The sequence below is a fragment of the Vigna radiata genome, chromosome 7, assembly GCF_000741045.1.
Source record: "Vigna radiata var. radiata cultivar VC1973A chromosome 7, Vradiata_ver6, whole genome shotgun sequence".
NCBI classification, from domain to species: domain Eukaryota; kingdom Viridiplantae; phylum Streptophyta; class Magnoliopsida; order Fabales; family Fabaceae; genus Vigna; species Vigna radiata.
Genome location: NC_028357.1, coordinates 30519294 through 30546798, shown reverse-complemented (window position 1 = coordinate 30546798; position 27505 = coordinate 30519294). Strand labels below are relative to the sequence as shown.

Here is a 27505-nt window from a genome sequence, read left to right as displayed (position 1 = left end):
ACATTATGAGGTTGAGTGAATGGGTTTAGATCCTAACCTTCTTATTAAGTTACAAATAGAAAAACTTAAAAGAACCAATTTATGATTAATGTAAAGTATTTGAACATTAATTTGCAATTTAAAATATTTTAGTGGCATGTGTTATTATAATAAATAAGCTTAATTATGTTTTAAGTGTGTGATACATTTTGAAACTTTCAATTGAGTGCATAACAATTTATGTTTTTCATCTCAGTCTCCAGGGTTAAATTTCATTATTATCATGGTGATTTGGTTATTAAATGGCTTATTTGATTCTTATATTGCCATGTCACATGGTTGAGTTGTTACAAATGTTATTTTTTCTTATTTTATAATTTATATTTTTATACTTTTATAATTTATATTTTTATATTATTAAAATTTTATAACTTTATAATTTTATAATTTTAGAACTAAAGCCTTTTCATTCCTTACAGTAATGACCAATAAAAAAAATACTTTTTTTGGAGTGAATTTTAATTGGATGCTATAATAACTAAGCATCATTATCATTGTAGTTGGCTTGAGTATGAAAACATTTCTTAAGAAAAATATTTTAACTATTTTTATGAAGAAAAAAATTATAATTTAAAATATTTTAATTGAAAATTTATTAATTTCTTAAAGGATTCTTTAACTCATTTATTTTTATAGTTTTAAATTATAAACTTGACCTTAGTTGTACTTGAGAAAACTATTAAAAATATTTGGTGTAGATTGTTGTTGGTGCAAAGGAAAGAAAATTCAATCATGTCAACTCATTCTTATATTTATCTGTCTAAATCTTATGTTCACGAAGCTCCATTTTGGTTGAATTTGCATAACCTTTTAAAGTAAATTTTTACTATGCAAAGATTAGAAATTAAACTATTTTTCAAAAAACAGCACAAACAACACCTAACACACTCTATCTGAGTTTTATCATTTTTCTATCTCAAAATAATTGATATTTAAAAAGTTTAATACTTAATAGTTTTTTTCCAAAATACACTATAATTAATAATTAACAGTATTTTTGCTAAGTATTGTTTAATATATATGCATCAAGATCAGTGCATTCAATAAGTATTTACTTCTCTTAAATATATTTATGTTCCCTTAACGATATCATTGATTCCTTTTATATAATTATGAAATGGATCACATAGGTACCATAACCGAGGTAGCTATTTCGTTCTGTCAGTCTCCAACTCAAACGGTATTATTGTAAAGCAGAGCGGAACAATGCTGTCTTAATTTGTATGGATCGACAACTTCAATTTCAGTGTCCATTTGGTGAAACACTTTCATTTCCTATGAGAGACAATGCAGTGTTGTACTTGTAAACTGCCCAAAATAAAGAACATCAATAATTGCAGCCATAACATCCCTTTATTTATTCGCTTTTATGATGTACTTGCCAGCATAAGACAAATACCTTCCAGCCAGAGACAAGTTATCATGTTAGTGAATGAAGCCACAGTTCCACTTTTCTCCCATGATGCATATAACCAATTAATTAAGCTTTTTTAAATCACAGGGTAACATCTTATTCCACTGATATTTGGAGTACTTGTTCATCTGAGTCAAAAGGTTCGTGCCTCTGCAATCGCCACATCATTCTGTGAACGATCACTCTCCTAACTGCGTCATATTTTCTGATTTAAACTCACAATGTTTTCTATGACTTCTAATAAATTTAATAAACAGTAAAACAAACTTAAAAAATGTCAAAAAAAAAAATACTCTATTAAGCTTTCTCCTCGACCATCTGTAAGTTGTAATTAGTGAATACTAAATTCACTAATTAAGTTGTAAGAAATTGAAGATATTGCAAGGCTTAAGTAAAATCAGTAAATCTGTCTATGCCATAACTGTTTATGGGGGAAGAGGAAAGGAGTATCCAATTACAATCTTAATCTGTGGAAAGAAACATCCTTGTCAATTTAATTACATCCCATTTAACTAATGTAGTGAGCAGTAGAAGGATATGATATGATATGATATGGATATGGATATGGTGGATCTTCAATATTATTTACCTTGAAGAGTTTCTTGCATTCCTTGTACTCCTCTTGATAGACTCAATTCTCTGAAGCCTTATTTGCTCTCTGAACTTGGCAATGAACTCATCAGCCTTCTTATCCACATCTGGTCCTTCATCACCGCTTGTTCCATTGAAACCACTATCTTTTGAACTTTCTCCAACAATAACAGCTCCACCCTTCGCTTTTCCCTCGTTCTCAACCATGATTCCTCCTCCGACATCTTCATCCTCGGTTTCCGTGTCTTCTTCATCATCGTCATCAGATTCCACAAGTACCTTGTCAAGATAGCTTTCTTTCTCAACTGCTTGTGACACCAGAGGCACGCTTGCATGCCCCATGAGCTTGTCACTTCTAAACGACGTTCGTTGCATGGATTCTTTTTCTTCATCAAGTTTTTTCCCCGCTGGCTTCTTTTTCTCACTTGTGAAGCTTCTCTTCAACTCTTTATCCAAGGAGGGTCCGATGAATGAACCACCGTACCTTGGCTTCATGGACACTGATTTCTGATACATCATTGGTGGGGGTGGTGGAGGTGGAGGAGGACAGGATTTGTAGAATCCCTTCTTCCGCACTAAATCCTCTGAGTTTTTGGCAAGTGATTCTGTCGATAAAGAAGACAAGGAACTTGCTCGAAAAGAACGTGAAGTTTGAGGCTTCGCTGGGCGAGATTCTACCTTGGAGAACTCGGATTCTTCCTTTGAAGATTGATGGGAAAATGCATTGTCAACTTCTTCTTGCTTAGGTTCCATTCTTCCTGATCTAGAACGCCATGGAATGGGAGAAGGAAGCACCACGCTCTCTTTCTTTTTGTCCTCAGCTCTTGGTCCTTCAACTTCTGCATTTCTATTTGAATTGCTTGAAAATCTTTTAGAAGATGCTGACCTATTTAGAGATTGAACACCAACATCAACATCATCGGCTTCAACTTCTGCTTTTCTATTCGAGTTGCTCGAAAACCTTTTGGAACTAGATGACCTATTTAGAGATTGATCATCAACATCACCCACTACAACTTCAGCACTTTTACTTGAATTACTTGAAAATCTATTGAAGGTTTTTGACCTATTCAGACATTGAACATCAACAGCAGCAGCCGCGCCATCAGCTTCAACAACTTCACCTTTTCTATTCAAAGTGCTTGAAAATCTTCTAGAACTCATTGACATATTTAGAGATTGAACATCAACATCTTTATCATCATCAGACAAGCGAGACTTGAGGCTTCGAATGGGCAAAAGCAAGGGCTTGTCCCCACTCTGGTCATCAAAACTAGAAAGCTTTTTCAGCGGTGGGGCAACCACAACCACAGGTTCATTCCTGCGGTGCTGGTTGCTCCACGTTTGGAGTTTGGTTTCATCGGACTCAGGAGGGTTTTCAGGCTCGTCCTCGAAGAAGGAAGAGACCTGAAGGAACTTAGAGACAAGAGTTTGGGCGGTGTCGAACTTGGAGTGGTTATTCTCTTTCTCTACCTCGTGGTTTCGGCGACTGAAGAGGCCGTAAGAGATGGCGACACCAACGAAGAGAAGGTGGAGGAGTTCCCAGTTTCTGGTGAGGAGTGATTGGTTGATGAAATGAGGAGCTTGTGAGGGGAAGAGGGGGAGAATAACGAAGAAGATGAGAAAGAGTGCTGCTTTGTAGAGGAAATGGTAATAGAATTTATTTGGGTCTTGTTGGTTTTGTTGAAGAGGTAACTTTTGTTGCTTGGTAGCCTGGATTGCAGCAGCCATTGCAGAAGGAAGGGAGAATGTTTGGTGAGAGATGGAGAAGAAGGAGAAGAAGGAGAAGAGAGTTTACTTGGAAGAAGAGGTTAAGGAAAAGATGAAGGTGCAGCGTCAAAGACAAAATGTCAAGTGTAGCCTTATCTTTATTCCTTTTCCATGTTACCTTTTAACCCTTTCGGTTCCATCACAGATATGCTTTGCCTCCTGCAATCTCACTTAATATATAACGTCAAACTTTACCATGTTAGCCTTTTTTATTCATTAAATGTTGGTAACAAATTATATTTCATCATACAATCTTACGCAATTTATCAGATAACAAACATTTTAAAATTCCAAAACCTGAAAATTTAACAAACTTTACTTGTTTTCCCTTCCCTTATTTCCAAACTTTAATTTATGCTGATGTTTTCAATCTTCCCTTGAGACTGATTTGGGTGTTGATACTCCTTTTCCCTTAGTGTGAACTGATAATAGGTTTGAGCAATGGTCCCTCACACTAGCAAAAAAAACTCAATCGATACCTTTCTTAGCTTCCCTTTGTTTCTAGAAACTTGAATTTAGGTGGAGATGCATATCTTATAAATTTCACATGAAGTGAAAATAGGCACATGGAGCTATATGCTTAATTCAAGTGAGGTTTAATTGGTTTGACCAGTATTTTCCAGCAGTGGTGCTACAGGTTGATGGAATAAAAGTAATCGCAAAGAGAGTGAAACGAAAACAACAATTTGTTGAGGTGATGGTCCATTAAAGGAGAATTGGAGGAACATATGCACAGGGTCCATGAGCATCGAATAGATTTGGCTACCTACTGTTGCAAAATGCAAGGTGCAAATTATTAGCGTTGGAATTACTCATGATTCCCATCTTCTACTCCTACCATGCCTTCTTTCATTTGGATGGAGCCTGTTGGATTTATGTGACAAAAGAAAAGACAAGTTCCACACTTGGACTAAACTTAGATGTGAATCCTTAATATATTTAGAATTTTAGCTCTTTAAAACTGTCATCGCTTTATTCCAAGTCATCTATAAAGTTTTATTTCATTTAGTATATTGATTTTAATATAAAGAATTGTTATAAGTCTTGTTCTTTATACTTATCTACTGTTTTTGGCTGCTGTTGGATTCTCTTAAAGTTTACGCAGTGACTCAAAATGTTCCCTTAAAGGTTACGCAGTGACTCAACATGGATGCAAAAGTAGATGGAATAATTAGCTGATCTCAGTTTGGGATTTGTTTAATGATGCCCACATAAATAGGAAGAGAGAAATCTCTCATCAAAGCGATGAGTGGGAAAGTTCTAAAAACGTTAGATGATTCAAGAATGGTGAGTGTAACTATCCACTTTATCAAAGCTGCTATAATTTGCCATCGTCTTCAAATATTTTGGCTTTTTAAGTGAAAGATAATGACTATGGAAATGTGGATCATATAAATTATTTAATGATGATTAATTTTTTATATAACAGGGTAGGTTTATCTGTGTCAGACATCCTTAGCCGTTGACTTGTTTAATTTTATGAAAGGTATATATGATAGAATTAGGATGAACATAATCGTAAAAACATTTGTTTGTACATAGAATGTTTGTTTAGTCATGAAGAATGGATGAAGCATAGTTTTGCATGTAAGAGTTATTGGCAATGAATCTGATTCCCATCCAGCTGCGTTTGAATATTTCAAATTCTGAGAATAGAAAAGGGTTGAGTTAGATGCTCTTTACCGCCACACCAAGAAAACTCAATAAGGAATATTAAGCGACACATATAGATACCAAAACAATCTCGATAAATGGAACGTATTAGAAACAATCATGTGGCTGCATCACTTGTCTTTTGCTACCATTTTTTCATTTAGGAAAACTATAAAAAAAAATAGCAATAAAATAAGTCAATTTTCAAATAAAGTCATGACACAAATCCCATTTCTAGGTAAATTTTAATAAATATAGAGTAAAAAAATCAATTGCACTACTGATAAATCGGTTTTAAAAGATGTGATTGAATATTTATAAAAAAGATTAAAATCAATTTAAAAAAATTTAAAGTAGAATTTAATAAATTAATTACTATAAAAATATCATTTTTATAGACAGATTGGATACGAAAAAAAACATTCATGGATAACTCGAATTATATCACATTTTTAATTAATATTTTAATAAATTAATATACTTTATATCCAATTTATTACCTATATAATATAGTAAACAGGTATTACAAAATAGTGAATACTTTAATTTTTTTATATTTATACTGTTTCTAAGTTTTTTTTTCTTTTTTTTTTTACTTTGTGGCTCCTAATATTACCTTAATTTTGTATTACGTTTTAATTTCGTGATTATGAGAATAATTGAGGTTAGTAATATAATGGTTGAGATAACCTGGTTTACCAAGATTGATTTGTGCAACTTTTTGTTATTTTCGCCTAAAATCCTTACAAAGAATGGCAAGGGTTAATGTAGAGTTATTTTGATGTTATCTTCTTAATTAGGTTTTATCTCTTTAATCATCACTTCTTTGAATTTTGGAATTAAAGTACAATAACATCTGAGAATGGAAGATGAGTCTTTAATATACCTAAACTTTTTATATTCATTTAACATTATTTTTATTTATTTTTTATTATTATTTTTCTTGAAAAAAATACAAAAATTTATATTTTTATGATTATTTTTACTTTTATACTCTGTGTCGGATAAATATAAAAGTATATTATGATATCATTAATTAGTAAGAATAGACTACTCATGCTTTTTTGTATTTTTCAAAATAAGGTTTGGGAATAAATGTTTATATAATATATAATTTATAATTTGTTATTAATATATATTTTAAAACCAAAAGAATTAAATTATAAGTTTTGAATGATTTCACTTTATTTTTTTAAGTGTATGTATGAATGGGTATTTATATTAAATTTGAGGGGTGTTACTCCTTCCACCTTCCCAAGTGTTCCTCCAATTTTCCATTATTTTCATTTATTTCAAAAATATTCTATACATTTTTATTATTTTCTTTTATTCCAAAAATACCCTATACCTCCTCACTATTCTCAACCATCTTTCCGTTTCTCTCTACGTTAATGGAGCATTCACATTATTCGGATTTAAATTTTTGATATATTACAAAATATAGAATTCAGAGAAAACTTCAATATTAGTACTTTCACCATTTCCATTTTATAAAATTAAAAGTTAGATGCAAATACAAAATAATAAACATAATAATATTAATAGTAAATAATGATATATTATTATTATTATATACTAANTTTANAATGACGAAAGAACTAAATAAATTCTAAATCTTTAACAAATAACTTTTTTTTTATATTTTAAGTATTTAATAATATTTTTATATTATTTATCTCATAAATTAAATATTTTATTCAAGTTATTTGAGTCAAACATGTCGGCGAGTTAAAACATAATATAATGTTAAAAATTATAGATATTATATGTAAAAAAAACATACATATATATATAAACATTTTTGTAGAAATTTAGAACAAAATTTTACCATTTATTAAGTAATTTGAAAAGAAAAAAATATATTCAACAGCGAAAATAAGATCGAATCAAACTTATTTAAGAAAATATATCACAAGTCCAAATTTAATGAGCATTAACGTAGGGAGAGAAAAAGAAAGATTATTAAGGATAGTGAAGAGGTATAAGATATTTTTGGAATAAAAAAAAGAGTAGGAAGATGTAGAATATTTTTGAAATAAATTAAAATAGTGGAGAGGTGCAAGACCAGGTGAAAGGAGCAACACCCAAATTTGAGATAGTTAATTATAACTAAAATAAAGTTAAGTTAAACGATTTATATTTGAAAAAAAAATTGTATTGAAAATAAGTTTATAGAAATAATTATAGTTAGCTTTTTCAACCAACATAAAAGATTTTTAATAGACACGCCACTGTTACTTACAATTGATTTTAAAATTAAAACCCCTTAAACATATTCCCAGATAGATTAAAGTTGAGAAATAATTAAAGAAAACACACACACACATATATATATATATATATATATATATATATATATATATATATATATATATATATATAGAGTCTAAGGTTCCAACAGCACTATTTATTTTGTAAAAGTAAACAGCTAAGAATTAGATATCTTGATGGGTAAAAATCAATAAAATGAATATATGTTCGATTCATTTTATTTTATTGAATTAATTTCCACCAAAGTTGTGGTGATAAGTAAGGAATGCGGAAATATAGTTAAAAAAATTAATGTAATGGTATTAATGAAATAAAATGGAAAGTAAGAATTAAATTAAAGAAAACTTAATTGAGAAAGCTTGAAATGTAATGAGATTTGGGCGAGAAATTGTGAAACTATCTTACGAGTATCTGTCTCTTGGTTAGCAAACCTCATCTAAAAGGAAAATCCCTAAAAGTGGTGACTTCCGTGTCATTCTTTCCGAGATTTTCACCTTCCTTGCATCGTAATCGTGTTTTCTCTCCTCATTCTCTCTCGGATAATTTACTTTCGGGCGCAACGGAGTTTGTTGAGAGAAAGGGTCATTTTCTGATTCTCCTAAATCCTGGGTTAGAGATTCCATTTCCCGATTTTCTCTCTTTTTCGATTCTTTTCCCTTAAAATTTTCCTTTCTCCGGACAATTGTTTCCTCTCCGTCTCTCATCCATTCTCCTCGTCCCGAACAATCAACCTTTTTTGAAAGAAACATAACATGGGGGATTGTGAAATTATAATTGTGGTTCATGCGATAGGTATTTGTTAATTAGTTTTTTTTTACCGCCTAGATATCCTGTAATTTTTAGAAGTGAGTTATGCATATAGAGGAATTGAAGGGGGGTGACACAGAAGAAGGTGAGGGGGAAAGAGGGTTGACGCTTCTGGGTTATGATGCAAAGAGGGCGTTGGTTGGAGCAGGTGCTCGTGTGCTATTCTACCCAACCCTTTTTTACAATGTTGTCAGGAATAAGATTGAGGCTGATTTTCGATGGTGGGATAAGGTTGATGAGGTATGATATCTACTTCTGAGCTTAACTACGCATTGTATCATATTATGTTATCTTGTGTCTGTTTTCCTCTTCAATTTAGTTATGTCACAAAAACATGAAATCCAAGAAATTTAATGTGTGTAGAAGGAAAAATACTTGTGGGTTAAAATATTATTCCATTTTCTTTCAAAATTATTTTAATAAGCCTTTTATGTGATTCTTATGCTTGAGTTTGGTCATATATAATGTAAAGTTTAGTTGCTTTGCCCTGAGTGTTTGCCTATGTCATCAATTTTGAATGTTTTACATGCACTTCGACAAATTTATTAATGCGTATATGATTATCAGGGAAAGTCTAAACTTCGTCCTTTTTATTAACACGGATTGAATATGTCGACTGTGCTTTATCATTTTTTTTTTGTTATGGTTTTATTGAGATGGTGATGCAACTTATGGACTGGAAATCATATCTTGTGGTAACATTACCACATATGGAGAAGGGGTATTGTGGTCTACAAGATTATATGTTTAATATACAAACTCTTCTTAACTCATTGCATCTATAATGTGAACTCTGAAGCTATTAAATGATTGTACTTGGGCATCGAGAGGTGTCTCATTTTTCTTTTAACTATATGACATTTTAAAAATTGGTTCTATATAAAGTTGTCTTTTGTTATTTGTGGGACTCAAGGTTGATCCTAAATTTTATGCACTTAATTTTCAGTTCATATTGTTAGGTGCTGTTCCATTTCCTATTGATGTTCCACACTTGAAGGAGCTTGGTGTTCGTGGGGTCATCACATTGAATGAGTCATATGAAACTTTGGTTCCGACAACATTATATTATGTGAGTTTAATATGTCTTTTTATTTCTGGTTATGGTATTAATTAAAAGTTGATTTTCATTATCGTGTAGTAGTACCTACCTTTGTAGCTAAATCCTTTTGACTATATCTGAATGATATGGAGCTATAAATTTGTAACTCGTGAAATTTGCGAGTTAAGTTCATAGGGTTTTGTTGTCGTAGAAATTTGGTGATGATTAATTTCCTTTGTTGTCTTTGCAATTTCCAAAAGGTTTTCAGACATTGACTATGAAATAAAATACATATTATGGTTAAATGAACCAAGTATACTTTGAATGGTTTACAAGATACTAAACGCTGAAGCAACTTGTGAATTAGGGGCAACATTGTTGCTATTAACCTACAGCATTTTTTAGTTTGATGCTTGTGCGTGTATATTGGCTTTTGTGATAAGTTTAGAACATAAAACTTTTACGAGTGACATTAATTTTACGGTGAATCATTTTGTGTTCTGCTATGCAATGTGGTTTAAGATATTTCGGGTCCAATACTTATTTGTGCAACATTGTGTTATATTTTAATTGCATGGGTTATATTTCATTGGTGTCTTCGTGACTTCAAAATTTTATGTATAAAATTTTCTCTTAATTTCATCTTGTTAAACTTGACAGACTCACGGAATTAACCACTTAGTGATCCCTACTAGAGATTACTATTTTGCTCCTTCACTGCATGACATACGACGTGCTGTGAACTTCATACATGGTGAGTATTATGAAAAAATGATTAACTATAATGATCTCTCGCCTTTTAGTGGCACATTCATGTTACTTGCTTTATGTGGGACAAAATTGACTATTGATTTGAAGTTATATGTAAAATGTTGCATACAGTGACCCACAGAATGGGAGCATCATGAATTAATTTCAGTATTTGCATGTTCAACATTTCTTATTCTTTTATATTGTATTCCTTTTCTGCATTTTGAAGTCTTTCCTCCTTCCACGAAAAAAAAAAAGAACTGAAAAACGAGACACCTACAAGTGAAAAAAAAGGGGGTAAAAAATTATTGTGTTTAGAAATTATAAAAATCAGTTAGTAATTTGGCATGCAATTTCGCTTCATATATAATTAAGGTAATACATCGTTTGTAATTATTTTGACTTTTTCCATTTCTTTTTTAATGAAGAAAATGCATTATCTGGACGCACTACATATGTGCATTGCAAAGCTGGACGCGGGCGCAGCACAACTATTGTTATTTGTTATCTGGTTGGTTTCAAAACTTGAAAATGAGGGTAGAAAAGGTCAACAGAAAAAGAAAATCCGTTTGTATTGTCACTGGCTAACATTGTTCTTATTTGTTGAACTTGTGTGTAGGTGCACCACAAAATGATGACACCTGATGCTGCATATAATTATGTGAAATCAATTCGACCAAGGGTGCTTCTAGCTTCCTCTCAGTGGCAAGTAAGTGTCTAATTTGTCTTTCAATCACTGTCATTGTTATTTAAGGACTTCACATCTTCAATTTACCTAACATCATTTGGTTAAGTTGGTCTATTAAACCATGAAATAGAACTGTATATTTTCTACGATTTTGGACCAAAAACTCAATTTTCTTTTTGAAAAATGATTAATAGTACTGTTACTCGTCAATATAATTTCATGTGTGAAATTTCAGGTTGTCCAAGAATACTACCATCATATTATGGTGAGGAGGGCAGTTGGATGTGCTCCTTCAACCAATCTATTGGTAAAGGCTTCTGAAGGGGCACTAGATTCCCAAGATGTTGTGATATTTGATGACAGTTCTTTTGTCATGGTAACTGGGTCAGATTTAGAAGGTTACAACCCAAGTAATCAATCGAGAACTGTGGCAAGTGAAATATGGGCAGATTTAAGTGTTGTGTATCGTGTAAGAGTTGCTGGACAAGCGGCATTTGAGAGAATATCCTGCCTTTGGCTACGATATGGTACTAATCACAATACTTTTACTGCGAAACCAAGCAATCGTCATTTGGGAGAAATTAATGTCGATATCCGCATGTACTGAAATATAAGCCATATTTTTCCATTTTTTTTTTGTCTTAAAAGTGTTATATATTTGGGCGGGGCCTGAATATAACTCACTTCCCCTGTATATTCCATTATTTGCTCATTTGGGTCAGTCAAACAAGTACCTTGTTTATATTGATATAATGTTTGGGTATCAAGGTAGTCATTCCAAATTTTAAGAAAACCTTGTTGGATGCTTATCATGGATGCAGTTCTTCGAAAAAAAATTATGAATGTGAGAGGGCTATGAACTTACCCTTGTGGGACTATGACTGGAAATCATACTCCATTTGTTTTAATTAAAAAAGGCATGCCTTTTCTATGTTTTAAGAATATAACTTTTCACTTGCCATAATTTGAAATACCATCAATGTTTAGGTTATTACCATTTTTTTATTGATAAATGTTAGTATTTTTGTTCGTGGAAAGAATTGAATTCATAATTTTTTTATCTTTCTTTCAAAATTCATCAAACTAATCTTATATCTTTCGAGTATTAGCAGAGAGAGTTCAATTCACAATCTCTCATTTTTTTTCTTTCAACTTTTATCATCATGTCATCTTATAACCTTTGAGCATTTCTAGTCTTCCTACTTGGTTGGAAACTATTTGGTTTGTGAATCAAAATTAAGGCTATACTGACTGAATTGAATTGGAATCTAATAAGATTAGATTGAACTAAACTAGAAGGAGATGAAAAGGATTCGGGTTTTTTCATTGTTTGAAATTCGAGTTTTATCATAAATGTAATAAATGTACTGTAGCTTTTTTTGTTTTAAAGTAGTCTATTTAAAAAATACTATATGTTGTATTTGTTTTATATTCTTATCTGCTGCTTTTTTAAATATATCATAATTTATATAGTTTTATTGTTATTTTAAAATGTTTGATGCCTGGGAGAAAACAAATGAGGTGAGTAGACAAGAAAGAGGCGTAGGAAACTCAGGAAAATGAGGTGTGAAATAAATCTTATTCTTATATTCCATCTCCTACCATCATTTCTTAGCATACCCTTTCGGAACACTAATGGAGTGGATTGCACCCATATATTATGATACTCAAGAAATTCATCTTTTTTTATTAACAAAAACTAACCATTGAAATTTATCGATAAAAAAAGTTATCAATATAATAATTCATTTTCTCATGACATCAAGCTCGTTACCTACAAATTCTACATTTCTCACAAGATCGTTTATTTAGTAAAACTAATTTCTCGATAGGCTACAATATTATAACAATCCTTTTATAAGAACTACTACACAAATTAAAGAAACTAATGTCATGTAATCTTATAGATATTTAATGTATTTTATATTAGGAGGTTATTTTTACAATGTACTTCTTCAATACTAATTTACAACCATCTTCCATCAATATCGAAGAAGAATAAGAATAAGTTACATTAGTAGAAGGATAACATTGTCACACAAGAAAATCGACAATACGCTTAAATAATAATAAAAAAAATTGTTTGTAATATTTCATCTACAAGAGAATAATTTCTTTTGATACATACATAATCATACAAACAAAACTATCATTTTTATAGTATAAAGACGGTTGGTAAGTGAATATTTAATTTTTATAAAGCTTGTTACACCTTGAAAGCTAATTTACATATAGTAAAAGAAAAGAAGAATAAGATTGGTAAGTAATAAAAGAAAATCATAGGAGGTCTCGTGCAAGAGTAATTGGTTTTTCCGATATAATGGTGACATCTCTACTATCTGGACTAGTTATCAGATGGGGGTGATTCGAATCCTCTTCTTCACTCTCATCTGATTCAATAAGATCATCATATTCTGATCCTTCATCATCTGTAACATGTTTAAACCCTTGTTCTTAAATATTGTGATTTACAATGTCAAAATGTTTTGTCTATTTAACAAACAAAATTGTTATCTTGATATCTTACCAGAATTAAGATCAAGATGTTCAGGGAGATGTCTAACAGCAGCAACCTGAAGGCTTTCAGGCAGAAGACAATTACAAAATGAACCTGGAATTTTTAACTGAATGTGGTCAAATTATAAGGACAACTTTATACATATTATATGAACATGTCCAATTCATAATAGAAACAAAAAAAAAATGAAAGTTATATACTTTGAAAGCGTGAAATTCTGGATAATAGAAAAAAGCAAGAACAAAATAATTGAAAAACAACAATTTAATCTTAACTATATAATGTTATCTCTAATACAAAAGAATCCTCACCAACACGAGCCAATCGATTTATCCATGCAGGAATAGGCTTTCCGGTTAGTTGTTGGCAAACTTCATCCGTAAAATGGTTGCAATTCTTAGCAATCAAATGGTAAGTGTCTCCATGATATTTTGAAGAAAGACATTCTATGAAAGAGTGAAATTCTGGATAAGACATATTGGTGCTACCTAACAATATTGAACGTCTGAAGATGAAACCAGGACAATTCCTAGGTTCCACCTCGAATATACCACTTGTTGGATACTCATGTGCTCCAAATCCATATTCCATACCATGCACTATACATCAAACACAATTTCCAAATGTCAGTTTAAGACTCAATTCAGATAACAATGTTTTTAAACCAAGATTCATCTTAGCCTAAAGAGAACCCTTATAAAAGGACTTATGCTTTTTGTTAATTAAATTGTCTTGCTAACCCTTTTCTTTTTATGACAATTTAGTTATTAAATTTACGTTCAATGCTTTTTTATGAAGTCTCTTATTACGATCTACTTTATAATTTAAATATTGTAAACGAAAAATTGAAGTTTAGATAGTTCCCAATCAATAAACATCAACTCTTAATAATAAGGATAGATTATGTATCTGAGGAAATTAGTTTTTGGTAATGCTTATGAGAGATTATATCTTTGTGTAAATTTCCTTTTGTTAATGCATATGATTAATTGTGCTCTCTTAAAGAGTTATACTTCAAAGTTAGAATAGAGTTTATGACTAACAAAATTGGGATTAAATTAAATTAGAGAAATTAAAGGTAAATTGTTGAATAAGAAGGAGTTTTAAAAGGAAATGGTTGTGATATTATAGAGATGAGAGAAACAAACCTTCTATGCCCGAATGAAAAATTCCAACTCCAAAGAGGTAAAGATAATTGTTGGCAGGTGTAAGATCATAAACATTGAGATGAACCATATGACGTTTCTTTTTCTCTTTATCACGCATCATTTCTAGGGTCGATTTCATGGGGAACTCCGACATTGTGTCTTTGTTTTCTCCCTCACTTCTTTCTCAATTCCCCAAATTACATTCCGACATTGTTATACTTTCATCTTCTTCGCCCTACCAAGAGAGGCCTGAAAAATTGTAATGTAAAAACATCATTTTTACATGCACATCAAAACCCCTTTTACAAAAGTATGACAATATAAAAAAAAAATTATAAAAATTGTTGTGTTTTTGGTACTGAAAAAATGCAGAGGAGATTAAGGGTTTGTGTGGCTTTGTTGAGGAAATGAAAAGGATAAACATAAATGTATGAAAATGATAGATCCAAAAAATGAGAAAGAGGAATGAGGGAAAGAGAGAATCTTACGAAGGGGGAAGAGGAGGAAAGTGGAGGAAAGGATGAGAGAAAGAGGAATGAGGGATAGCAATTTGGAGAAAAGAATGTGAATCATTAAAAACCTAGAATCTCAGATAACATCTCTCTTTGGCCATGCCTTTCTCACCAAAGACAGAAACAAAAACTGTTTTACCTTTGAGAGATTTAACCTTTTCTTTTTATCTTTATTAAGTTAAGCTTTAATTTGGTTGCTTACTGTCTCTCAATTTTTTGAGGTATTCTTAATTTATATATATACTATTGAAAGTTACAAAGTTAATTTATTATTTTCATAAATGTTTATCAAAAGGCTAATCAGTCTTATTATTACTTATTAAGTGGACTGTTTGATCCCATTTTGATAAGTTATTCAGTTAAATAAATGACATGAAATATTATGCGACAATGAGATATTAATTAAATCTTTATTTATAAAGATTCTTTTATTTATTTTTCTATCCTTTTAAATGCAAATTTATTTTTACTTAATGACGTACTATTGTTGTAGAGTTAGAATTGTTTAAGAAAACATTTTTTCGAAGTTTAATATAATGTTAAAAAACTAAATAATGCTTAATAGTTTATGACAATATGTTACAAACACTAAACTAATCTCGAGCATCTAATAATCAAGAGTGTTTAATACATATTTGATACATTAAACATTATAGAGTTCATAATATAATGTCTAATAGCAAAAGTGTAAAAGAAAATTAGATCGTTTAATACACATATAACTTCGTTAAATGCTATATCCTAAACATTTTAAAAGTTACTCAAAATAGACAAGCGCTAAACGCTAGTACTAGTGTCATGTCTAAACACTTAGGTCATTTAACGCTTTAATGCATGTTCGTTCAAAATACTCTTTTGTCTATTGTATTATGCTCTTTTTTTCTGTGTAGATTATCAACTTTATCAAAAAAATTTGCTTAGAATCATAATGATGTTAAGAGATAAGAGGATATTCAAGAAATGTCTCTTACATGCTTTTTTTGTACCCTCAACACAATTGTTCTGCCAAGACCAACATAGCTTTTGACTCTACCTTAAAGGCTATAACCCTAGAAGAAAGTCAAATGCTCTAAGTAACATATTTGTTTCAAAGAATTCTATATAAAGGAATTTGCATGAAGAGAAGAGGAGAACTTTTTCTATCATTAATATTTATACACTCTATGCTCTCTTTTGTTAAGCTCTTAAGACTTTCCTTGAAAAGATCTTTTTATAAGTTTTCCGAAGTTCTTTGTAATATTTTATATCCTCTCTATAAGAGTTATCTTCTATCTTGTAAGATTTCAAAAACACTTTGTTGTTTTAGATTCATAAGTGAATTCAAACACTTGTAAAGTTTAATTTAATGGAGTTTAATGTTTTAGACAGTTCACTACAAAAAATGAAAAAAAAAAATGTTATTTTGTGGAAGTTTTTTTTTTTTTCGATTTGTCAAAGTTTTTTAAACCTCCACAATTAGAGTCATCACAAACATACTGCGGAGGTTTTTCACAACCCCTGGTATCATACTCATTATGGAGGTTTTTTTTTGTGAAGATTTTTAACCTCTTTTATTATTGACTATTATTTTGTGTAGGTTTTAAACCTCATTCATTTATAATTACCACCTATGTTCATAATTTCTTATTTTAATGAAATCCTTTTTTATATAATAAGAATTAAATGAAATATATAAAATTGTAAAATACAAAAAATTAATCAAAATTAATTTTATTAATGATTTAAGACAAAATACATTATTGACAAAATTAATTTTTAGAGAGATTGTGTATTTTAGGTAATAAGACTTGTTAACTAAAATTCTTCAAACCTTTTAATATTAAAATAATTGAGTCTTAACATTTAAAACACGATATCAATTCGAAAACTCTATTATCTAGTCTCATACACTGAAACATAACTAAATATAATTAACAAATGCAAAAGTGTGATTTTATTTAAATTTATACTATTAAAATAAGTTTGAATGTTTTAAAAATTATCTGAAAGGAAAAAAGTAATGTAAAGACTATTGTTAAAAAAGTTTTAAAAACTTTGTAATGAATTAATGTAAAATCCTATTTAATAATATAAACTACTAAACAAAGCATCATATATTCTGATAATACACAACAAATAGCATACAAAATATTGTTACAGTTATCCACAATAATAATTATATCGACATAACATATCTATAGGACTCTAGAGAAGTAACAAGTCTCTCTAAAAGATAAAAGCTACCATCTCTTGACAATGTCATCAATCTCCATTATCAGCAAGCTAACACCTATCTCATCCTCTGCTCACATTAATAAGTGATCATTAGAAAAGAAAAAACAAAACATAGATGGAAAAAAAGGCAGGATAAGGTAGTATTCAAAAAGAATTACCATAAAAATTTAACATATTACATATTAGTTTAACCTTTATAGCATCCTATCAATAATATAAACATATAAGCAATTGACTCTAGACTTAATTATCTGGATACATGCTTTGACATGAACTTCATCTAAGGTATGCACTCATAATAACATTTATACTCTACAGAGGTATAAACATAAGTATTTCAACCTACTACTCATGAGGTTAATCATTTACTCCTAAGACTCAAAAGTCTAAGGTAAAACCTACTATCATTATCTCCCTCATCTTATTCATTTCTATATGAGTTGAATGATTGGTAGAATATCTGGATACATCTTTTCTGAAACCTGTCAGTCAAGCATATACTAGCACTTTCTTAAATCAAAGAATCTCTCCTTGAGATTTTTCTCACATTCTTATATCATCCATACTCACAACCATACATCATTCAATCGACATCAATAATATTTCACTTAAGTATACTTTAATTTAGTTAAAACATCATGAATTAGAAAAAAAATAGAAAAGGATGAAAATATTTGAAGAAAACAGGTGCTCAGCACCAGGCTGGTGCCCAACAAGCCATGAATTTCGCCTAGCGAGACAATCTCTCGCCTAGTGAATTAGAGGGGGAAAAACCCCTAGACTTGTAGTCGAAAGTGGTGCTTAGGGTCCAAGACCACCACCACTTAACGTCTAGAAAATAGAGAGTTCACTGACTTCGCAGCGCTCAATGCCTGGAGTGGTCGATCAGTGCTCTAGAGCCCAATGACTCTCAGGTTTGGTAGCGCTCAACGCCACATAAGGCCGCTCAACACTATACTAGAATATAGAAACTTAGAATCTTGATCTAAATGCACTCAATACCTATCCAAATGACCAAACCAGTATTTTTGGCACTATAATTGATTAAAAAACACATTTATATCTCAAATTGAATACAAATTTGCTCATTTGAGTAGGAACTCAATCCATCAAATCAAGCCCCTTGCCCAAAAGCACCAATATCATATTTAATACTATGCAAAAGAGATCTTTGTAAAATAAAAAGCTAACCAAGTTTTAAATGACGTGAAAACAAACTTCAAGTCTCAAACTTATTGAAATAACATCCCTCTAGAATTTCACCTATCAAAACCCAAATTTTTTACCACAACAAATCTAACCTTCACAATTCATTAATAATCAAATATAATTCAACAATTTGTCAATAAACAAAAATTCATTATATTCAACTCAAGATACTAAAATTTTTATTAAACAATTCAATTCTTGAAATGAATTCTTATACAATCATACACACATCAATTAAAACTTATCTACTAGTTAAAATCAAAATAATTAGTACACTTCATTTGCTGCATGTTACATTTTAAATTTGAATCCTAAGTTTTTATTTACGTTAAATATTCTAAGCAAAAACTTTAAAATTTTACCAATATAATAAAAATGTATTATAAATTTTTTTTAATTATATCATATATATATATATATATATATATATATATATATATATATATATATTTGTTTTAGGGATGTTGCTCCTTGCACCTCTCCAAGTGGGACTTGTACCTCCCCACTATTTTAATTTATTTCAAAAATATTCTACATCTCCCCACTATTTTCTTTTATTCCAAAAATACCCTATACCTTCCCACTATCCTTAACAATTTTTCTCTTTCTCTCTCTACATTAATGGAGCATTTACATGGCTCATTAATGGAGCATTTACATGACTCTACCTTCCCACTATCCTTAACAATTTTTCTCTTTCTCTATCTACATTAATGGAGCATTTACATGGCTCATTAATGGAGCATTTACATGACTCAAATTTGAACTTGTGATCTTAAATAAGTTTGATTCAATCTTATTTTTGATGTTGAATATATTTTTTTTTTCAAATTACTTAATAAATGCTAAGATTTTATTCTAAATTTATAGAAAAATGTTTATTTATGTGTTTTTTTGACATATAATATCTATAATTTTTAACATAAAATTCATGTTATTTAAGTCAAACATGTCGGTAAATTAAAACATAATATAATGTTAAAAATTATAGATATTATATATAAAAAAAACACACATATATAAACATTTTTCTAGAAATTTAGAACAAAATTTTATCATTTATTAAGTAATTTGAAAAAAAACAAAATATATTCAACAGCCAAAATAAGATTGAATCAAACTTATTTAAGATCACAAGTTGAAATTTGAGTCATGTAAGTGCTCCATTAATGAACCATGTAAATGTTCCATTAATGTAGAGAGAGAAAGAGAAAGATTGTTAAGGATAGTGAAGATGTGTAGGGTATTTTTGAAAAAAAAAACAGTGAAAAAGTGTAAAATATTTTTAAAATAAATTAAAATAGTGGAAAGATACAGGTCGCAGATAGGTGGAGAAAGCAACACCCTTGTTTTAGGTAAGAGATGGGCATCTTTAATGGCATTTTACTCTCTGCACTACCCTTTTGATATGACGCCAACACTATATCTCAGAAACGTCATTGGGCTCTCCTTTCAAATGTCTTAGAAACCGCTTTCCAATCTGTCTATACAACAAATGGATTTGATTAATGTTTTCAAATGTTTATCTCAAATCCAGAATAAATATTTTCCATTTCTCTGCCTCTCTGAAACCCTAGGGAGCATAATCCCTTTCCTCTCTTCAGCTCTTATAAGTCATCTAATTTTTATAGAAAAAAAGTTATCTAATTTCTAAAGTATTTCACAGCATTTATGTTAAGCACATTACTCTTAATAAAATAAAATAATAACTAGAAATATTTAATATTTTTTCTCATAAATTTGTAGAATCTCCTTATCAAGAATGTAATTGTTTATGTCGTTTAAAATTAAAGAATGATTGAATATAATTTGAATTAAGAGCATAAACTACAGGCTGTCCCAAATTATATAAATGATTATATCTGCGTTCAAGACAGAAAGAGAATTGAAACTAAATAAATTAATATTCACTCATTGAGTTATAAAACAAAGCTCACATCAAGGTCACGTGGCACTGTCTTTCTGGATAAACTAGACCCCACCCATCACTCACATTATTCTCAAACTTCAACCACGTGAAAGTGTACATATGGGAACTGCTGCGCCGAAAAAACTATAGTTATTAATAGTTAAAAAAAAATTATATATTTAAATTACATTTATTGATATTTTTTTATTTTTTTCAAAATATAAAAATTTATTTTTTATAACTATTTTATTTCTATATCAAATAAATGTAAAAGTATTTTATGATATCACTTCTCTTCTTTGCCGTCATATGATTGATACAACCAACAACATCATTCTGCTTTAAAAACTCTGGAACCTTCAATCTTTTATTTCATAATTAGACGTGCGTGGTCAATTTCTCGTTAGACCCTTTATCAAAATTATCAAATTCATAATTAAATATAGGAAAAACTTCTTTTAACAATATTTTTTTAATAACTTTTTGACAACGCATACGTGGCAGTTTGTGATTGGTCCGTTTTAAATATTTTTTAAATATAAATTCAAATAGACCAATAAAATGATGACACGTGTTCCATTATCAAAAAAATTGTCAAAAAGTGTTGTCAAAATATCATTGTCCTTAAATATAAGTACTGAATTCAAAAAAAAAAATAATCAGAAACGTAAATAAATTTTGTCAAATAGTTTAGCATCTCTTATTTACTAATTTAATTTAAAAAATGGTATTATTCTAATATAAATTCTACTGTCTCAACAGCGAACGTTTTACTCAGGAAAAATCTAGCTGTCTGCTTTCCCAATGTCATTATCAAATTAGAAGAGGTGTTCTTCAATCACACCAACTATTTTGTTTCTTTCTGATCCTAATAACAATGTCGCTTATTTATGCTGATGGAGAAGAAATTAAGAAGGATATAAGCATTAATAGGAAATTTTTTAATGTAATTCAACTTCATAAAGTCGAATCAATAATAAAATAAGATTTAAGTTAACTTATATATTGTAAATTTATATTATTTTTAATTGATATTAAATTTTTAACCTACTTTTCTTCCACTAAAACATATATATCTTAAACATAAAACAAAATATTAATAAATTAATTAATACTAATTTGGTCATGAATAAAACAATAAATTAAAAAAATAATAAATCGTTTAATAATAAGTGAGATAATAATTTTAATAATAAATATCATTATAATAAATTTTAATTTATAACTTTGATATAATGTTGAAAAAAAAATTTAAACTTATTTCAACTTCACAAAATTAATATATAAAATAAAATATACATCTAATTATATATTATAAATTGATTTTATTTATAATCAAGGTTGAATACTGTTTGAAATGAAACTCTTAACCTATATAGATAATATCTTATATCGTTGAATAATAATGTTTATGATCTTGGGTTGTTGAAAAAATGACCCGATTAATAGGTATATATCAATATTTATGGAGATTTCCTCTAAACTTCGTTTTTAAGTTTTGAGTTAATATACTGCAGGTTGATGTTCTTTTTGCAAGAATCATTGGTCAATGTGGAATGTGATGATGATGAAGCAGCAGCATGATGGAGATATTTATATACATAATAGGGATAAATTGTGATTTGCATGTTAACATACACATATCGGTTTGGATATCTGCAGTATAGTGGTTAGCTCGGTTTTCAGCTTGATGCTGAAATTTGAGAAGCGAGGGTTTGTTATAGATGGAGCCAAGAAGCGTTTCATTCTCCTTTTGAGTTCTCAGTTTCCAACACAGGTATCTTCATTGTCGATGACATTGTAGTACAAGGATGATACCATGCCATCAAACTTTGAAACTACTTGATGAGTTGATAAGCCACAATATCGTTTCCCCAGACGAGCAATAAAGATATCCACGATCTTCTTGAACATTGAGTCTTCTTGGATCAGTGGTTGCTCTACAAACTCAACCAGAGGCATCCACTGCATCACATCACATCACATCACCCATTTCAAACTCAGATCAGTCAAACTTTGAATGCAACAACACACATACACCTCCGAAAAAGTTTCCATTAATTGTCTTCATGAGTAAGAATATCTCACCTTTGCTGCTTCAATTTCAAGATCATCAACAATGATCTCAGATGACAGGGGTCTTAGCATGCAGATGAAGAACAAATCTGACTTCTCAAAGGCCACATTATGAGCATGCCTATTATTGATTATGAAATTCATCAGACCTTGAAGATAAATACAACAAAACTGTGGCAGTACTCAAATAAAAGGTAAATCATGGACCACTCTCACCATACTAGATTCTGTCACTAAGTACTTTAACCCATCCAGTAATCCAATTACTACAAATTATTTACTATGAATCGAGTATATACACAGAATGAATAGTTATAGTTTCAAATTTATTTTATTAAAGAAAAGTTGCACTTTCTTGATGATGGCTGGGAGTATGAACGGAGTTGTTACCTAAATGCTATGACTTCAATGAACTCTGTATCGATCTGCAACAAAAAACAGCTAGCATAAAAAGAAAGCCCCTCAGAGAATTGAAACTTACCATACAATACAACCCCATGAATAAATTCAATTCCAATTTGCACCCTAGGAAAGCATAAAATTTCATCAAACTTACCCCAGTTTCCTCCTTCACTTCTCTTACAGCTCCAGTATATATCTCCTCTGCCTGAGACAATATTCAAACAGGTAAGTGATAAAGAGTTCAAGTTGAAATAGAATTACAGAAATGAGATAGCCATTCAACAGCATCTATAATTTGGTCTTTATATTTCATTTGAAGAGCATTAAAGAAAATTACCTCAAGAATGAATCCGGTTGGTATCTTCCAAAGACCAAGAGTTCCTGGAGAGCAGTGTTTCTCTTGTACTACAAGCACCTTCATAAATTTTTAACAGAAGATTACACAAATATCAGTTTCTGCATGATTCAAATGTGTTTGCTTCCTTCTAATGTTTTATTATATTAGAGGCAACCATACTTCATTTTTGTCGTTGATGACAAACCCACCAACTCCAACTTGATGAGACGCATTCGCTGGAAGCATGCAGGGTCCTTCAGGAATCCAGTAAGTTAACATCACATATCCTGGTTCAGCATGGTGGTATTGGAAGCCTTCCTGAGACCAAAATGAGGTTACTAATAAGCTATCATTTGCATATCTATTTTGTTTATTTTGTCAATGGTAGATATGTTAAAAGTTGAATTACCTTAACAGCAATTGGAACAAGGTCAGATTGCTCTAACTGCAACTTTAGCCAAATTCCCTTTTTTCCCTGTAAATGATCAGATATCTTAGACGCAGTCTCAAAATAAAGTAAATGGAAAATACTGATATGTCTTTGTTTTCTCAAGCATGACTTATTTCAAACGACGAAACACCAGAATCACATTAAGAGGTGACTGATTTCCATGTAGCACAGTTCATGTTAGGGAAGATGAAAACATGGACAGAGAATTTACCATCTTTTTCCACTGAAAGAGAGACAAACGCAACAAAGATGCGAAGGTATATGGGTTGGATGGTATCCTATCTGAGTCAACGACAACTCCCCCATATTCATCATCAAAAGCATCAAGTACTCTCAGATTTCTGTAATAGAAGCTCGAAGTTGAGCCATTGGTTCCGTTAATTCTACGGGAACTCGTTTCTGCTGCGAGATTATCTTGACGAACTGAACTACTTACAACTTCATTTGTGAAATAAGCCTTGTCCGAACCACTGTAAGTCCGCAGAAACAACCCTGAAATTAAACATTGGAAGGCATTAAACTCACATTCCTATTCGAACCCCAAAAAATCCAAACAATTTTTTTTTTTTCAAATCTTCCCACATTCTTTGAAGTAGAAAAAAGGGGGCATCAAATACTAGTAAAAATGTGAACTTTAGAAACGAATGAACGAAATTAACCATGGCTTATACCTACCTCATCAGCTACAATTAGTTCAGATATTCAGTTTTACTGATAAAAAAAAAAAACTAAAACAAGAAGCTCAAACTAACAAGCAGGTCAAGTATCATAAAAAGAAACAAAAACAACAAAAATCAAAGGAAAAAAATAAAATAAAATAGAACAATAAAACCTCCAAGAATTTGGGCAATTGTTAGTTACCTCTGCGGCACTTGAAGTGGGTAGAAAATTTAACTCCAACTTTGTGCCTGAAAGTGGAGATGAAAGTAGAATAGGATCTTCCAACACGGGCAACATCAGATGTGGAGACGGAAGTAGAAGAGAAGGATTTAAGCTCCATCTAAATCAGAGGTCCGAACTCAACTCACAACCCAAATCTCACCTATCAGACACAAGCACACTGAATCACTGTCCAAATGTAACTATGCTGTGGAGGTTAACCGCGTACATACATCAATCTTCACGAAATTCTAAGCAACCTTAGCAGGTATCGAACCTTGACCTGACTAAAGAAACATCACGGTCATGGTCATGGGACTCATCGTTTTTTCTGAGCGGACTGCCCCTTCTCTACCAATGCTAAAGTCAAGAAGCTTGATAAGCCAACAAATTATACAAGATATAATTTCAGCACAATCCACATTGGGACAAAGCTAGTTTTGACAGCACTTGGCTACTCAAATAAGTGGTGCACATTGAAAGATGTGTGGTTGTGAGTCATATAATGTCAGAAATATCACCAGAAACGCAACAAAATTGAAAGTTTGTTAATTTCTTTCTTTCCCAGAAATTATAATATAATAAGTTATACTATAGTAATAAATGGAGAAAACGAGGAAAGTTATTTATTCAGGTTAATCATAGCGGACTGCTCTATTCTACTGTCAACTTTTTAATTTTTAAATTCGACTTTATATTATTAATGTGGCTTCTTTTCTCTCAAATATACTTTTTTATACATTAATCATAACTATCTGGGAGGATGGATTCCAGAGAGAATATCATCCATGACATAAGTAAAAAACACTTCCCAAATTGATAATATAATAATTAGAAAAATACTTTTAGATTCACTTATTTAGTATTATTTTTTATTTAATTTAATCAATTTTAAAAAGGTAGATTTATAATTCAGTAATTATCTAAGATTGAAAATACAACTTAGATAATTTAATGACATTAAATTTGTTTTTATTTGTTTTCTCTTCAAATTTAGATTCAGGTGCATTTTATCTCTAAATTTCTTTTAAATCTTTCTGCTTTTCTTTATCACATTCTATAATCTAAGTTAAATACAAAATACCTTTTTTGGAAGATTATTTAAATGCTTATATTTTCCATCTCTTAAACAAAATGTAAACTTGTTTCTTGTTTAAGATTATCATCCAATATGTCAAAAATAATTGTATTTACGAATAATTTGGATAAAATTCAAAAAAATAATTAGTATATACATATATTTATTATCTTTGAGTAATTAATAATAAGTTTTTTTAAAAAAAAATTATTAAACAAGTCAGATATGATCAATATTATATTATTTATACATTAAGTATTCATTATCTAAAATATTAAAATTAAAAGTATATTTTATTAAATTTATCTTATTATAATTAATTTATATTTTATTAAATTAAATTTAAATGAAATTAAATTTTAATTTATATTTAATTTAATTTATATTATATTTTATATACTTTTAATTTTATTTAAAAATTTATAAAATAATTTTTTAAATATTTACGGTTGTAAGTATTTTGTACGAGAATATGTAAGTTAAAGGAATGATATAATAAATGATTTTTTTTTTATTTTTATCGGTAACAGATAAGCAGTATATGCCGTTTTCATCTCTAGATTCAAGTTTACATACAAAGCAGAAAATTGACATATAAAACATTATTTTTCTCAATCAAATTGTTATATTTCGTAGTCTTCCAAAGTCTTACGATAAATTCATATTCCTTCGATTAAAAGAAATATTTTGAAATTCATATATTATCCCAACGGAAGAAATTATTGCAAGAAAAAACAAAATAAAATGCCGCGTAAATGATTTTCACATTTTTAATTTGCACCGCGTGGAGAGTTATTATAATGAGAATTAGTAATCGTGCGTACAAATTTTTCCACACGTGAGATAGAAATGACTATTTCTTATTTATTTTAAGAATAAATATATTTTTTGTTTTCAAATTACCTACGATAATTGTATTATGTTTCTGTTTTAAAAGTTTGTATAAATTGTGTAAATGTAAAATATTTTAGCAGAATTAGAATAATTTCACTCCTGTAATTTTTATCATCAGTGTAACTTTTTCCTTTTTTTTATTGGCTTTTATTATAATATTTTTTTTAATTTTTAACTTATTTTGAATTTGGAGGAAGACTAAAGTCGGGTTTAGGTTATGAAATAAGAAAAGTGATTTTATATATGTCTGAAAGGGTTGACACATTCTTGTTATAACTGGAAATTTTGTCTAGAGAAGACTTTAATTTTCGATACATTCAGGAAAGATTTCATGAAAACTGTCTGAGTTCTGGAAACAATATTTTGATTCTCTAGGTTTGAGTTATTGTGGTTAGCCATAAATCCTTAAGGTTGTTGTAAAAAAACTGACAAAAACACAAATAAAGATTTCCCAAGACGTGTATATCATTGTCCTTCAGGACTTATCCGCTACATGTTGCGCAAACTCCTTAGGATACAACAAGAACTTCCTAGAAATTTCCAAAAATATCAAAACTAGCAAGCAAGACTCCTTTAAAATGGAAAAAGGAATACCCATAATATTATAAAGGAAGATATAATAAATGAGAGAGTGAAAGAGAAGAAACAATAGAATAAAAGAATGTTGAGTGAGAGAGAGATAGCATGTTAGGGACTTTTTTCCTTGTTTAAAAGGAGGAAGCATGAGCTTTATTTATAGAGTTCGGAGCCAACCCCAAGGCTCATGACTTGTGGAAAAATCTCGAAAGACACATTGGTCAAAGATCGTTTTAAACAAATAAAAAGGAACGTTAAGGTAAAATCGGTGCCTTCACTT

General features: G+C 30.0%; 4 protein-coding genes across 4 annotated transcripts; 1 reads left to right on the top strand and 3 right to left on the bottom strand.

The window, feature by feature from the left end:
• Positions 1-1736: 1736 nt before the first annotated feature.
• On the bottom strand, positions 1737-3932 carry LOC106768713. Its single transcript, XM_014653991.2, has one exon. The coding sequence runs from the start codon at positions 3773-3775 to the stop codon at positions 2039-2041; it is 1737 nt and encodes a 578-aa protein (XP_014509477.1). The 5' UTR covers positions 3776-3932; the 3' UTR covers positions 1737-2038.
• Positions 3933-8108: 4176 nt separating this feature from the next.
• On the top strand, positions 8109-11900 carry LOC106765830 (putative dual specificity protein phosphatase DSP8). The gene is made up of 6 exons (XM_014650582.2): positions 8109-8785; positions 9492-9614; positions 10245-10338; positions 10763-10845; positions 10954-11043; positions 11258-11900. The coding sequence occupies exons 1-6, from the start codon at positions 8591-8593 to the stop codon at positions 11627-11629; spliced, it is 957 nt and encodes a 318-aa protein (XP_014506068.1). The 5' UTR covers positions 8109-8590; the 3' UTR covers positions 11630-11900.
• Positions 11901-13157: 1257 nt separating this feature from the next.
• LOC106767359 (deSI-like protein At4g17486) lies at positions 13158-15326 on the bottom strand. The gene is made up of 5 exons (XM_014652234.2): positions 15177-15326; positions 14689-14937; positions 13852-14139; positions 13550-13633; positions 13158-13451 (listed from the first exon to the last, which is right to left on the bottom strand). The coding sequence occupies exons 2-5, from the start codon at positions 14840-14842 to the stop codon at positions 13300-13302; spliced, it is 678 nt and encodes a 225-aa protein (XP_014507720.1). The 5' UTR covers positions 14843-14937; positions 15177-15326; the 3' UTR covers positions 13158-13299.
• Positions 15327-22094: 6768 nt separating this feature from the next.
• LOC106765580 (nudix hydrolase 8) lies at positions 22095-25157 on the bottom strand. Its single transcript, XM_014650258.2, has 9 exons — positions 24660-25157; positions 24010-24290; positions 23757-23822; positions 23528-23665; positions 23348-23425; positions 23165-23215; positions 22999-23033; positions 22621-22729; positions 22095-22497 (listed from the first exon to the last, which is right to left on the bottom strand). Exons 1-9 carry the CDS (start codon positions 24796-24798, stop codon positions 22294-22296), a joined length of 1101 nt encoding a protein of 366 aa, XP_014505744.1. The 5' UTR covers positions 24799-25157; the 3' UTR covers positions 22095-22293.
• Positions 25158-27505: the final 2348 nt, after the last annotated feature.